Here is a 15678-nt window from a genome sequence, read left to right as displayed (position 1 = left end):
GCGAGGCAAAGCAGCGTTGGGGAATTGAGAACCGCTGGGGAGGCGAGAACGGCAGCAGCAAGGCAATCGCCATTGCAGCCAGCGGGGGAAGAAGGCAAACGCGGGAATTCGCCATTGTAGTCGGCGGGGGAAGAAGACGAGCGCGGGAAAGACCGCCAAGCGTGGGAAGCCGCCATTTTAGTAGGCAGGGGAAGAAGACAAGCGCGGGAAGCCGCCATTTTGAATTTTTTTTTAAAAAACTTGCAAGGATGCCTAAACATGGGAACATTAATACCTTTGATAGCGATATCGAAGATTGGACCACGTATGTAGAACGCATGGAAGTTTATTGTAAAGCAAATAAGGTACCAGATGATGAGAAAGCACTAACCTTATTAAGCTCAATGGGTGCGAAGACATACGGGCTATTGAAGCACCTTCTATCACCAGATAAACCGGCGGATCAGACTTTCGCGAATATTGTTACTGTCCTGAAAGATCATTTAAACCCCACGCCGCTGATGATAGTGGAACGATTGAAATTTTACAGAAATTGCAGCTGAAAGACGAAAGCAACGCTGAATTTTTAATTGAACTGCGTAAGCTATCAAAGTACTGTCAGTTTGGAACAGGACTAGCAGATGCGCTGAGAGATAAATTTGTGTGTGGATTGTTAAAAGAAGGAACACAAAAGCGACTGCTTGAGGAGAATGATCTTACGCTTGATAAAGCTGTCACTATTGCAGCATCGCACGAAGCCGCAGCGAGAGGCACGGCGGAAATGCAGTTATGGTCACCGGAACTCAGCACCAATCAAATGGTCTTGGGTACAGTAAAATGTTATCGTTGTGGAAAGACAACGCACGATCAGAACCAGTGCTGGTTCAAAAATCAGGAATGCAGAAAATGTGGCAGGCTTGGTCACATAGCTAAAGATTGCCGGTCAGGAAAGAAGACCAGCAACAAAAAGTCACTGCAGGAAAAGTACAGGAAGGTACACAAGGTGACAGAGAACAGTTCGAACGAACAGAAGTCAGATTCAGACTCCAGCAGTAATGAACTGGGTAGTCTAAGAGTACACAATGTTGGTAAGGAAGCAGACCTCCAAACAATTTGGGTCACACTTCAGATAGCAGGAGCCCAAATGAAGATGGAATTGGACACTGGATCGGCATTGACGGTCATGAATAAGCAAGATTACAAAAGGTTATTCCCACATATTCCCCTACGGGATACGGAGATTGTATTGAAAACATACACGGGGCAAAGAGTATACCCCATCGGGAAGATAGAGGTAAAGGTGGTCCACAAGGGCAAAGAAAGCCGAGGAATGCACTTATATGTGCTACCTGAGGGAGGTCCACCACTACTGGGACGGGAGTGGATTAGGAAAATAAATATGGACTGGCATTCCTTAAAAGCACTAACGGTAGATTCCGGTAAAAAAGATGTCAAACCTAAACGATTGTCCAGAATATTGGACGATGCTAAAGAGGTGTTCCAACAGGGACTGGGAACACTGAGAGGAATTACGGCAAACATCAAGGTTGAAGAACATGCAAACCCGAAATTTTTCAAAGCCAGACCGGTACCTTATGCGATACGACCTGCTGTGGAAGCTGAGCTGGAAGGGCTAGAACGTTCAGGAGTACTGTCTAAGGTAGACTGGAGTGAGTGGGCCACACCCATTGTCCCCGTCATGAAGCGTTCATCGAGCAACAAGCCGGGGGAACCGGGGAAGGTTCGCATCTGTGGAGATTTCAAGATCACTGTTAATCTGGTGCTTCACACGGTGCAGTATCCGCTTCCGCGGATTGAGGATATCTTTGCTTCGTTGTCTGGCGGGAAACACTTCACCAAGATAGACCTGGCGCAGGCGTACTTACAGATGGAAGTTGAGGAAGAGTCACGCCAGTATCTCACAATCAACACGCATAGAGGCTTGTACCGGTATAATAGACTGGTTTTTGGAGTGGCATCGGCTCCAGCAATTTGGCAGAGGGCCATGGAGCAGGTATTACAGGGAATTCCAGGCACACAATGTTACCTGGACGATATTCTGATTACAGGAGATGATGACGAGGAACACCTTGCAAATTTGGAACTGGTGCTCACCAGATTGAAAGAATATGGACTTCGAGTTAATCGCCAGAAATGTGAGTTCTTTCAGAAGCGGATCTCGTACTGTGGTCATGTCATTGACCAGGAGGGGCTTCATAAGTCTCCTGACAAGATCGAAGCTGTTGTGAAGGCTCCCGCTCCGGATAATGCATCCCAGTTGAGGTCGTTCCTAGGGTTGATTAACTATTACCATAAGTTTCTGTCAAATTTATCCACGGTGCTGCACCCGCTGAACGCTCTTTTGCAGAAGGGAGTACCATGGAAGTGGAGCGAGGACTGTAAGAGGGCCTTTCGCAAAAGCAAGGCATTGATCACCTCAGAGGAAGTGTTGGCTCACTTCAACCCAACGCTGCCTATTCGTTTGGCTTGTGATGCTTCTCCATATGGTATTGGGGCAGTACTCTCACACAAGTTGCCAAATGGCCTGGAGAGGCCAGTCGCGTTCACATCCAGATCATTGACCTCCGCTGAGCGCAACTATGCTCAGATAGATAGGGAGGTTCTCAGCCTTGTGTGGGGAGTAAAGAAGTTTAATCATTACCTGCAGGGCCAAAAGTTTACGCTTCTGACAGACCACCAGCCGTTGGTATCCATTTTTAACCCTAAGAAGGGTGTTTCGGTGATGACAGCACAGAGACTCCAGAGATGGTCCCTTTTCCTAGGGGCACATCAATATCAGATTGAATTCAAAGGTACAAAGCAGCATGGTAATGCTGATGGGCTGTCGCGCCTGCCACTACCTACAGAGGAGGAGGCACCGACGGTTGACCCTGTTGAGTTATTTCACTCGGCCATCATCGAATGTTTACCAGTCACCAATGCAAGTATTGAAAGAGAAACCAGGAACGGCCCGACACTGTCCCGGGTCTACGAAGTGACAGTGAAGGGATGGCCAGCACATGGTGATCCACTGTTACCGGCATTCTCAGCAAGACGAGAACAGCTGTCCGTCTGTCAAGGAACATTGATGTATGGAACAAGGGTGATTATTCCTCCATGTTAAGAGAGAGAGTTCTAAAGGAACTGCATGAAGGTCATCTGGGGGGAGTCAAGATGAAAAGCCTTGCTAGGGCTTATGTGTGGTGGCCGGGTATCGACCAACAGGTAGAGGATCTGACGAAAAGCTGCTCAGGGTGCCAAAAAGTGCAAAATGCACCTCCGATTGCACTGCTGCATCCATGGGAATGGCCTTCAACCCCATGGCAACGTGTACATATTGACTTTGCTGGTCCATTCATGGACTCCATGTTTTTAATTGCGGTGGACGCACATTCTAAATGGCCAGAAGTGATTAAGATGACTACCACTACCTCGGAAAAGACGATCGCGGTGCTAAGAACGATATTTGCAAGAAATGGATTGCCAGAACAAATATGTTCAGACAACGGACCGCAGTTCGTGTCAGAAGAATTCCAGAAATTCATGAAGAAGAATGGGGTGAAACATTATACCTCTGCCCCATATCATCCGGCTACAAACGGGTTGGCCGAGAGATTTGTACAAACGTTCAAAAAAGCAGTTAAGGCCATGAGCGAAGATCAGATTCCACTACAACACAAGGTGGACAAATTCCTACTGGCATATCGAAACGCCACTCATGCAGTGACAAACCAAAGTCCTGCCATGATGTTCTATAACAGGAGGTTGCGGTCCAGGTTGGACTTGTTAAAACCAAATGTGCGGAGGGAAGTTGAAAACAAACAGTTCCAGCATATAAATAACAAGACCACTCAGAATTTCGAAATAGGACAACCAGTGTTAGCCAGGGACTATAAAAACGAGAAATGGCAATCTGGAACAATTCGGGCCAGACAAGGACCCGTGATGTACACGGTAGATATTGGTGAAAATGTAATACGGCGTCATGCCGACCAACTGGTAGAATCGAGAACAAGGGTCGAACCCATGGTTACGGCGAGACAACCGTGGAAGAAGTTAGTGAACCTGAAGCATCTACCTCAGAAGTGAATGTACCTGATGATGATGTCCAATCCATAAGAGACCAACTAGATGAGTCACCCCAGCAACGAGAATCAGAGACCCCTGAAAGGCGTTATCCAACTCGAATCAGGAGGCCTGCTCAGAGACTGAATCTTTGAACTGTTTTGCATGAAGTTGTATATATATATATGTTATTATGTTATGTTAAATGGGGATATAACTGTTAAGCTAAAAAGGGAGGATTGTGGTGTATGTAACCTGTTCTACCTTAAGAGAACTACCTTAAGAGATGTACTACTTTCTCTTGGCTGCTGTATACTGTAATACCGGTGGTGACCACACCGGTATATAAGTGGTGTGTAGGGATTTGCTGGGCAGTTCAGCCCTGACCTCCGAATAGTAAAGACCTGTTAAAAGTTATTCTTGTTGTCTGTGTCCAGTGATTGATCATACGCATAACTGGGACACACAGACTCAACACTGAGGATGGCCGCATTATCACAGGGGTAGTACTGAGGGAGCGCTGCACTGTCGGTGGGGCAGTACTGAAGGAGTGCTGCACTGTCGGAGGGGCAGCACTGAGGGAGGGCTGCACTGTCGGAGAGGCAGTAGTGAGGGAGCGCTGCACTGTCGGAGTGGCAGTACTGAGGGAGTGCCGCACTGTCAGATGTGCAGCACTGAGAGAGTGCTGCACTATCGATGGGGCAGCACTGAGGGAGTGCCGCACTGTCGGAGGGGCAGCACTGAGGGAATGCTGCACTGCGGTGGAGCAGTACTGAGGGAGCACTGCACTGTCGGAGGGGAAGTACTGAGGGAGCGCTGCACTGTCGGAGGGCCAGTACTGAGGGAGTGTTGCACTGTCAGAAGTGCTATCTTTCAGACGAGATGTTAAACTGAGGCCCCGTCTACTCTCTCATGTCGACGTATAAGATCCCATGGCACTATGTCGAAGATTGAAATCAAAACTTGTGGTTGGTTTGTTGAAGCAGCAAATCTTTACCTTGGCAAAAAATCCTTGTCGCATCAGTGAAGTTCTTCCCTCCAGTACTGGAGACAAATCCTCTGTCACAGTTACAGTAGAAAGATCCAGGTGTGTTGGTACATGTAGCATGAGAGCCGCACGGGTCGGACTCACAGTCATCGATCTCTGTAAGTAAGAAACAAACGTGACTTGAAACTGGAAACGCTCACAAACTGCAGCATTTCGATCCTGCACACAGTGATACGAAGCAAAGGCTTATTTCTGAGTGTGTTCAATGTGTTTCACTGCGTTCACTGGCATTGGTGCAAAATCCACCAATTATGTGAGAATGAATGGCATCATTTCGAGGCTGCTACTGCCCCATTAATGCCAGGCAAAAGTTGAAATCATGCCTTTCCTTCCCTGCCTTCTTTCCTTCCTCCTTCCCTCCCTCTTTCCTTTCCTCCCCCATTCCTTTCCTTCCCTCCCTCTTTTCTTCACTTCCCTCCTCCTTTCTGTTTCTTCCCTGCCTCCTTCCTTTCCTTCCCTCCTTCAAGCATTGTTGTTGCGAGGTGTATTTAATGTATTGGCCTAACTTGGCTCCACTGTTCCTCATGATAATGTGATATGCGTCTTGGGTGATGCTCTGAATCTCTCACTGTAAGTTCCTGCTAACCGCATGTAACAGCCCTGTAACGGCTCGTTGTTCACCCCTGTGTTATAGAGCTCAAAGCATTCTCTCTCACCGCAACCCAAGTTTGGAAGCCCAGATGTATAATTGACTCGGGGCTGGAGTGGAGGGAATAGTTAAAGGTGCACATTCCCCACTCTACTCCACAGACTTGATCATAATCTAGGCTGTCACTCCCAGTGCATTACTGAGCGAGTGCTGCACTGTCGGAGGGGCAGTACTGAGGTAGCGCTGCACTGTTGGAGGGGCAGTACTGAGGTAGCGCTGCACCGTCGGAGGGGCAGTAATGAGGCAGCGCTGCACTATTGGATGGGCAGTACTGAGAGAGTGCTGCACTGTGGGAGGGGCAGTACTGAGGTAGCACCGCACTGCCGGAAGGGCAGTAATGAGGCAGCGCTGCACTGTTGGGAGGGGCAGTACTGAGGGAGCGCTTCACTGTCGGAGGGGCAGTACTGAGGGAGCGCTGCACTGTCGGAGGGGTAGTACTGAGGGAGTGCTGCACTGTTGGAGGGGCAGTACTGAGGGAGCGCCGCACTGTCGGAGGGGCAGTACTGAGGGAGCCCTGTGTTATGGAGCTCAAAACAATCTCTCTCACTGCAACCCAAGTTTGGAAGCCCAGCTATATGATTGACTTGGGCTGGAGTGGAGGGAGTAGTTAACTGTGCACATTCCCCACTCTACTCCACAGACTTGATCATAGTCTAGGCTGTAACTCACAGTGCAGTGCTGAGGGAGCCACTCTTGGTGATGGACATTGAAGGCCCCCACCCAGAGTACATTCTGTGCCCTTGCTACTCTCAGTGCTTCTTCCAAGTGGTGTTCAACATGGAGGAGTACTGATTCATCAGCTGAGGGAGGGTGGTAGGTGGTAATCAGCAGGAGGTTTCCTTGCCCATGCTTGACCTGATGCCTTGAGACTTCATGTGGTCTGGAGTCAATGTTGAGGGTTCCCAAGGCCACTCCCTCCCGACTGTTTACCACTGTGCCACCACCCCTGGTGGGTCTGTCCTGATGGTGGGACAGGACGTACCCAGGGATGGTGACGGAGGAGTTTGGGACATTGGCTGAAAGGTATGACTCTGTGAGTATGACTATGTCAGGCTGTTGATTGACTAGTCTGTTTGGACGGCTCTCCCAATTTTGGCACAGGTCCCCAGATGTTGGTGAGGAGGACTTTGCAGGGTCGACTGGGCTGGGTGTGCCGTTGTCGTGTCCGTAGCCAGTGCCGAGGTCGATGCTGGGTGGTCCGTCCGGTTTCATTCTTATTATTGTGTTTCGTGGCGGTTTGTTACAACTGAGTGGCTTGTTAGGCATTTCAGAGGGCAGTTAAGAGTCAACCACATTGCTGTGGGTCTGGAGTCACATAAAGGCCAGACCAGGTAAGGACGGCAGATTACCTTCCCTAAAGGACATTAGTGAATCAGATGGGTTTTTACGACATTTGAACTCAGGTATCTGGATCATTAGTCCAGGCCTCTGGATTACTAGCACAGTGACGTTACCACTATGCTACCATTCCCGTCCTGTTGGAGGGGCAGTACTGAGGGAATGCCGCACTGTCGGCGGGGCAGTACTGAGGGAGTGCTGCACTGTCAGCGGGGCAGTACTGAGGGAGCGCTGCACTGTCAGCGGGGCAGTACTGAGGGAATGCCGCACTGTCGGCGGGGCAGTACTGAGGGAGCGCTGCACTGTCGGAGGGGCAGTACTGAGGGAGCGCTGCACTGTCGGAGGGGCAGTACTGAGGGAGCGCTGCACTGTCGGAGGGGCAGTACTGAGGGAGCGCTGCACTGTCAGCGGGGCAGTACTGAGGGAATGCCGCACTGTCGGAGGGGCAGTACCGAGGAGCGCTGTACTGTTGGAGGGGCAGTACTGAGGGAGCGCTGTACTGTCGGAGGGGCAGTACCGAGGGAATGCCGCACTGTCGGAGGGGCAGTACTGAGGGAGCGCTGCACTGTCAGCGGGGCAGTACTGAGGGAATGCCGCACTGTCGGAGGGGCAGTACCGAGGAGCGCTGTACTGTTGGAGGGGCAGTACTGAGGGAGCGCTGTACTGTCGGAGGGGCAGTACCGAGGGAATGCCGCACTGTCGGAGGGGCAGTACTGAGGGAGCGCTGCACTGTCAGCGGGGCAGTACTGAGGGAATGCCGCACTGTCGGAGGGGCAGTACCGAGGGAGCGCTGTACTGTCGGAGGGGCAGTACCGAGGGAGCGCTGTACTGTCGGAGGGGCACTACTGAGGGAGCGCTGCACTGTCAGCGGGGCAGTACTGAGGGAATGCCGCACTGTCGGAGGGGCAGTACCGAGGGAGCGCTGTACTGTCGGAGGGGCAGTACTGAGGGAGCGCTGCACTGTCGGCGGGGCAGTACTGAGGGAGCGCTGCACTGTCAGAGGGCCAGTACTGAGGGAGTGCTGCACTGTCAGGGGTGCTGTCTTTCAGATGAGATGTAAAACTGAGGCCCCGTCTGCTCCCTCAGGTGGATGTAGAAGATCCCATGGCACTATTTCGAAGATTGAAATCAAACCTTCTGGTTGGTTTTGTGAAGCAGAAAATCTTTACCTTGGCAAACAATCCTTGTATCAGTAAACATAACTTCTCCAGTACTGGAGGCAAATCCTCTGTCACAGGTACAGTAGAAAGATCCAGGTGTGTTGGCACATGTAGCATGAGAGCCGCACGGGTCAAACTCACACTCATCGATCTCTGTAAGTAAGAAACAAACGTGACTTGAAACTGGAAACACTCACAAACTGCAGCATTTCGATCCTGCACACAGTGATACGAAGCAAAGGCTTATTTCTGAGTGTGTTCAATGTGTTTCACTGCGTTCACTGGCATTGGCGCAAATCCACCAATTATGTGAGAATGAATGGCATCGTTTCGAGGCTGCTACTGCCCCATTAATGCCAGGCAAAAGTTGAAATCATGCCTTTCATTCCCTGCCTTCTTTCCTTCCTCCTTCCCTCCCTCTTTCCTTCCCTCCCCCATTCCTTTCCTTCCCTCCCTCTATCCTTTCATTTCCCTGCCTCCTTCCTTTCCTTCCCTCTTTCAAGCATTGTTGTTGCGAGGTGTCTTTAATGTATTGCCTTGGACTTGGCTCCACTGTTCCTCATGATCATGTGATATGCGTCTTGGGTGATGCTCTGAACCTCCCACGGTAAGTTGCTGCTGCCAGCATGTAACAGCCCTGTAACGGCTCGTTATTCACCCCTGTGTTATGGAGCTCAAAACATTCTCTTTCACCGCAACCCAAGTTTGGAAGCCCAGATGTATAATTGACTCGGGCTTGAGTGGAGAGAGGGGCAGTACTGAGGGAGTGCTGCACTGTCGGAGGTGCAGTACTGAGGGAGTGCTGCACTGTCGGAGGGGCAGTACTGAGGGAGTGCTGCACTGTCGGAGTCGCAGTACTGAGGGAGTGCTGCACTGTCGGAGGGGCAGTAATGAGGGAGCGCTGCACTGTCGGAGGAGCAGTAATGAGGGAGCGCTGCACTGTCAGAGGGCCAGTACTGAGGGAGTGCTGCACTGTCGGAGGGGCAGTACTGAGGGAGCGCTGCACTGTCAGAGGGGCAGTACTGAGGGCGTGCTGCACTGTCGGAGGGGCAGTAATGAGGGAGCACTGCACTGTCAGATGGCTAGTACTGAGGGAGTGCTTCACAGTCGGAGGGGCAGTACTGAGGGAGCGCTGCACTGTCGGAGGGGCAGTACTGAGGGAGCGCTGACTGTCGGAGGACCAGTACAGAGGGAGTGCGGCACTGTTGGAGGGTCAGTACTGAGGGAGTGCCGCACTGTCGGAGGGGCAGTACTAATGGAGTGCTGCAATGTCAGTGGGCCAATACTGAGGGAGCGCTGCACCGTCGGAGGGGCAGTACTGAGGGAGTGCTGCACTGTCGTAGGGCAAGTACTGAGGGAGTGCTGCACTGTCGTAGGGCCAGTACTGAGGGAGTGCGGCACTGTCGGAGTGGTAGTACTGAGGCAGCACTGCACTTTCGGAGAGGCAGTACTGAGCGAGGGCTGCACTGTCGGAGGGGCAGTACTGAGGGAGTGCTGCACTGTCAGAGGGGCAGTACTGAGGGAGTGCTGCACTGTTGGAGGGGCAGTCCTGAGGGATTGCAACACTGTTAGAGGGTCAGTACTGAGGGAGCGCCGCGCTGTCGGTGGGGCAGTACTGTGGGTGCACTGCACTGTCGGAGGGGCAGTACTCAGGGAGTGCGGCACTGTCAGAGGGGCAGTACTGAGGGACTGCTGCACTGTGGGAGGGGCAGTACTGAGGTAGCGCCGCACTGTCGGAGGGGCAGTAATGAGGCAGCGCTGCACTGTCGGAGGGGCAGTACTGAGAGAGCGCTGCACTGTGGGAGGAGCAGTACTGAGGTAGCACCGCACTGTTGGAGGGGCAGTAATAAGGCAGCGCTGCACTGTTGGAAGGGCAGTACTGAGGGAGCGCTTCACTGTTGGAGGGGCAGTACTGAGCGAACGCTGCACTGTCGGAGGGGCAGTACTGAGGGAGTGCGGCACTGTCGGTGGGGCAGTACTGAGGGAGCGCTGCACTGTCAGAGGGGCAGTACTGAGGGAGCGCTGCACAGTCGGAGGGGCAGTACTGAGGGAGTGCGGCACTGTCGGAGGGGCAGTGCTGAGGGAGCACTGCACTGTCGGAGGGGCAGTACTGAGGGAGTGCTGCACTGTCGGAGTTGCAGTACTGAGGGAGCGCTGCACTGTCGGAGGGGCAGTACTGAGGGTGCGCCGCACTGTTGGAGGGTCAGTACTGAGGGAGTGTTGCACTGTCGGAGGGTCAGTACTGAGGGAGCGCTGCACTGTCGGAGGGGCAGTAATGAGGGAGCACTGCACTGTCAGATGGCTAGTACTGAGGGAGCGCTGCACTGTCGGAGGGGCAGTACTGAGGGAGCGCTGACTGTCGGAGGACCAGTACAGAGGGAGTGCGGCACTGTTGGAGGGTCAGTACTGAGGGAGTGCCGCACTGTCGGAGGGGCAGTACTAATGGAGTGCTGCAATGTCAGTGGGCCAATACTGAGGGAGCGCTGCACCGTCGGAGGGGCAGTACTGAGGGAGTGCTGCACTGTCGTAGGGCAAGTACTGAGGGAGTGCTGCACTGTCGTAGGGCCAGTACTGAGGGAGTGCGGCACTGTCGGAGTGGTAGTACTGAGGCAGCACTGCACTTTCGGAGAGGCAGTACTGAGCGAGGGCTGCACTGTCGGAGGGGCAGTACTGAGGGAGTGCTGCACTGTCAGAGGGGCAGTACTGAGGGAGTGCTGCACTGTTGGAGGGGCAGTCCTGAGGGATTGCAACACTGTTAGAGGGTCAGTACTGAGGGAGCGCCGCGCTGTCGGTGGGGCAGTACTGTGGGTGCACTGCACTGTCGGAGGGGCAGTACTCAGGGAGTGCGGCACTGTCAGAGGGGCAGTACTGAGGGACTGCTGCACTGTGGGAGGGGCAGTACTGAGGTAGTGCCGCACTGTCGGAGGGGCAGTAATGAGGCAGCGCTGCACTGTCGGAGGGGCAGTACTGAGAGAGCGCTGCACTGTGGGAGGAGCAGTACTGAGGTAGCACCGCACTGTTGGAGGGGCAGTAATAAGGCAGCGCTGCACTGTTGGAAGGGCAGTACTGAGGGAGCGCTTCACTGTTGGAGGGGCAGTACTGAGCGAACGCTGCACTGTCGGAGGGGCAGTACTGAGGGAGTGCGGCACTGTCGGTGGGGCAGTACTGAGGGAGCGCTGCACTGTCAGAGGGGCAGTACTGAGGGAGCGCTGCACAGTCGGAGGGGCAGTACTGAGGGAGTGCGGCACTGTCGGAGGGGCAGTGCTGAGGGAGCGCTGCACTGTCGGAGGGGCAGTACTGAGGGAGTGCTGCACTGTCGGAGTTGCAGTACTGAGGGAGCGCTGCACTGTCGGAGGGGCAGTACTGAGGGTGCGCCGCACTGTTGGAGGGTCAGTACTGAGGGAGTGTTGCACTGTCGGAGGGTCAGTACTGATGGAGTGCTGCACTGTCGGAGGGGCAGTACTGAGGGAGCGCCGCACTGTTGGAGGGGCAGTACTGAGGGAGTGCCGCACTGTCGGAGGGGCAGTACTGAGGGAGCGCCGCACTGTTGGAGGGGCAGTACTGAGGGAGCGCTGTACTGTCGGAGGGGCAGTACTGAGGGAACACTGCACTGTTGGAGGGGCAGTACTGAGGGAGCGCCGCACTGTTGGAGGGGCAGTACTGAGGGGGTGCCGCACTGTCGGAGGGGCAGTACTGAGGGAGCGCTGCACTGTCGGAGGGGCAGTACTGAGGGAACACTGCACTGTTGGAGGGGCAGTGCTTCGGATGAGTCACTAAACTGAAGCCCCATCTGCCCTCACAGGTGAACGTAGAAGATGCCATGGTGCTATTTGAAAGAAGAGCAGGGGAGTTATCCTGGTTTCCTGGTCAATATTTATCCCTCACTCAACAGCTAAAACCAGTTAGCTGGTCATTATCACATTGCTGTTTTTGGGAGCTTTCTGTGTGCCAATTGAGTTACTAATTTCCTACAGTACAACAGTGACTACACATCAAAATAGTATTCATTGGCTGTAAAGCGCTTCCAGATGTCCTGAGGCCATAAAAGGCGCTATATAAATGCAAGATCTTTCTCTTTTTTTTAAACTTTCCGAACACATACAATGTCCAAAGATGTGCGGGTTAGGTTGATTGGCTATGATAAATTGACCCTTACTGTTAGGGGGAGTAAATACGCGGGGATCGGGTGGGATATGTGTTGGTGTAGGGGTTACAGGAATCGGGTGGGATATGTGTCGGTGCAGGCTCGATGGGCCGAAATGGCCTCTATCTGCACTGTGGGGTTTCTGTGTTTTCTGTGAATGTGCATATTCCAACAGAAGTCTCTGCCCCGTCTCGTCGGTCCAACTGCTCACCCCAGGGTAGCATGTTGCCTCATCAGCAATATTACAGCCAAAGGTTCAGGAGTGATCCTTTTCAACATGAAAGACAGAAAGAAAGAAAGACTTGCATTTCTGTAGCGCCTTTCACGACCACCCGACGTCTCAAAGCGCTTTACAGCCAATGAAGAGTGCAGTCACTGTTGTAATGTAGGAAACGCGGCAGCCAATTTGCGCACAGCAAGGTCCCACAAGCAGCAATGTGATAACGACCAGATAATCTGTTTTAGCGAGGTTAGTTGAGGGATAAATATTGGCCAGCACACCGGGGATAACTCCCCTGCTCTTCTTTGAAATAGTGGCCGTGGGATCTTTTACGTCCACCTGAGAGAGCAGGTGGGGCCTTGGTTTAATGTCTCATCCGAAAGACGGCACCTCCGACAGTGCAGCACTCCCTCAGCACTGCACTGGGAGTGTCAAGCCTGGACTTTTGTGCTCAAGTCCCTGGAGTGGGACATGTACGGACACAAGACGTGAACTCCCTCTATACCTTGGCAGTTTGTCCTGGTATTAAAGTTAGTTCTTCCTGATTGGCTGACGTATCCTTCCTTACAGGTACAATAGAAACTCCCAGGGGTGTTGTAGCATTCTGTGTTCCAACCGCACCTCGTTAAAATATTGCCGTCACACTCATTTTCATCTGAAATGAAGCAAAAAAAAAAATTATACGACTTGTCAAATTAAGATGCACAGTGAATATTTTTCTCTGGGTCTGAGTGGGATGGGATTAGGAGCAACAGAAACAGGAGGAGGGCCTGTTCAGCCCCTCCGGCCTGTTGCACCATTCAATTAGATCGTGGCTGATCTGCAGCTTGGCTCCATTTAACCGCTTTCGCTCCACATCCCTTGCCCAATAAAAATCTATCGACCTCAGCCTTGGAAGCTCCAATTGTCCCCCAGCATCCACAGCCTTTTGGGGCAGAGAGTTACAGATTTCTGCTACCCCTTTGTGCGATCAAGTGCCTCCTGATTTCGCCCCCTCAACGATCATAAATCGGTTCCGATGACGTTTGATATGACTTTGAGCGAAATGTTTGGTTTTACCACCCAAACCACTCGTCTCCAAATGACCTCGGTGACGCAGATTCCTCGCTGTTTCGGTCTCCTAATTGACGCTCATTCTCATACCGTCTGTTAGTAGTAGGGTATCCAACCAAGGTTCCCGTTAACCTGGGCCGGCACAGGCCGCTTGCCTGCTCCACAATGGAAAAAATCGTTTTGAGTGGGCCGCGCATGTGGAATTTCAGTTTTGCGGAGAGACTGGAGAAGCCGGGGTTGTTCGCCTTCGAGCAGAGAAGGTTAACAGGAGATTTGACAGAGGTGTTCAGAATCATGAATGGTTTTGATAGAGTAAATAAGGAGAAACTGTTTCCAGAGGCAGGAGGGTCGGTAACCAGCGGACACAGATTTAAGATAATTGGCAAAAGAACCAGAGGGGAGATGAGGAAACATTTTTTTTATGCAGCGAGTTGTTGTGATCTGGAACGCGCTGCCTGAAAGGGCGGTGGAAGCAGATTCAATAGTAACTTTCAAAAGGGAACTGGATAAATACTTGAAGGGAAAAAATTTACAGGGCTATGGGGAAAGAGCAGGGGGGAGTGGGATTAATTGGCGAGCTCTACCAAAGAGCCGGCACAGGCACGATGGCCCGAATGGCCTCCTTCTGTGCAATATGAGTCTAATATTCTATGAACAGCCACACCAGCACATTGTGTGGTACCCGGGCCTCCATCACAGTGTATGCTGTACACAGTTATTTGCACACCTCCCTGGCATGTGTGAACCAGTTGGGTTTTTCTGACAATGTAGGAGCTTCCTTGTGCCATCTCACACCTCACCTGATAGATTCAATTCAATCGCACAACATGCCAACGTGGGATTGGAACTCACAGCCTGTATAAAACTCGAGTTCGGCCCCCACTAGAGTATTGTGTTCAGTTCTGGGCACCGCACTTTAGGAGGGATGTGAAGGCTTTGGAGAGGGTGCAGAAGAGATTTACTAGAATGGTTCCAGGGATGAGGGATTAGTTACATGGATAGACTGGAGAAGCTGGGGTTGTTGTCTTCGGAGCAGAGGAGGCTAAGAGGAGATTTGATAGAGGGGTTTAAAATCATGAAGGGTTTAGATAGAGTAAATAAAGAGAAACTGTTTCCAATGGCTGAAGGGTCGATAACCAGAGGGCTCAGATTTAAGGTGATTGGCAAAAGAACCAGAGGCGACATGGGGAAAAACTTTTTTACACAACGAGTGGTTAGGATTTGGAATGCTCTGCCTGATAGGGCGGTGGACACAGATTCAATATTAGCCTTCAAAAGGGAATTGGATAAATACTTGAGGGAGAAAAAAATTACAGGGATATGGGGAAAGAGCGGGGGAGTGGGACTAACTGGACTGCTCTTCGAAAGAGCTGGCGCAGACTTGATGGGGCAGTACTGAGGGACTGCTGCACTGTGGGAGGGGCAGTACTGAGGTAGCGCCGCACTGTCGGAGGGGCAGTAATGAGGCAGCGCTGCACTGTCGGAGGGGCAGTACTGAGAGAGCGCTGCACTGTGGGAGGAGCAGTACTGAGGTAGCACCGCACTGTTGGAGGGGCAGTAATAAGGCAGCGCTGCACTGTTGGAAGGGCAGTACTGAGGGAGCGCTTCACTGTTGGAGGGGCAGTACTGAGCGAACGCTGCACTGTCGGAGGGGCAGTACTGAGGGAGTGCGGCACTGTCGGTGGGGCAGTACTGAGGGAGCGCTGCACTGTCAGAGGGGCAGTACTGAGGGAGCGCTGCACAGTCGGAGGGGCAGTACTGAGGGAGTGCGGCACTGCCGGAGGGGCAGTGCTGAGGGAGCGCTGCACTGTCGGAGGGGCAGTACTGAGGGAGTGCTGCACTGTCGGAGTTGCAGTACTGAGGGAGCGCTGCACTGTCGGAGGGGCAGTACTGAGGGTGCGCCGCACTGTCGGAGGGTCAGTACTGAGGGAGTGTTGCACTGTCGGAGGGTCAGTACTGATGGAGTGCTGCACTGTCGGAGGGGCAGTACTGAGGGAGCGCCGCACTGTTGGAGGGGCAGTA

At 52.6% G+C, this 15678-nt stretch overlaps 1 protein-coding gene across 1 annotated transcript in view; it reads right to left on the bottom strand.

The window, feature by feature from the left end:
- Positions 1 to 15678, bottom strand: part of LOC147097618 (adhesion G protein-coupled receptor E3-like) — a 127416-nt gene that overhangs the window by 95681 nt on the left and 16057 nt on the right. The window contains exons 4-5 of the mRNA XM_085971588.1: positions 13109 to 13258; positions 5042 to 5188 (exon numbers count right to left, since the gene is read on the bottom strand). Coding sequence (XP_085827714.1) covers positions 5042 to 5188; positions 13109 to 13258 — 297 coding nt within the window. The remainder of the gene's footprint in view (positions 1 to 5041; positions 5189 to 13108; positions 13259 to 15678) is intronic.

The sequence above is a fragment of the Somniosus microcephalus genome, chromosome 31 (assembly GCF_052327205.1).
Source record: "Somniosus microcephalus isolate GS21.2 chromosome 31, FLI_Smic_1.0, whole genome shotgun sequence".
Classification (NCBI taxonomy): Eukaryota; Metazoa; Chordata; class Chondrichthyes; order Squaliformes; family Somniosidae; genus Somniosus; species Somniosus microcephalus.
Note: the sequence above shows the minus strand (reverse complement) of the source record. Positions and strands in the feature narration are given on the sequence as shown.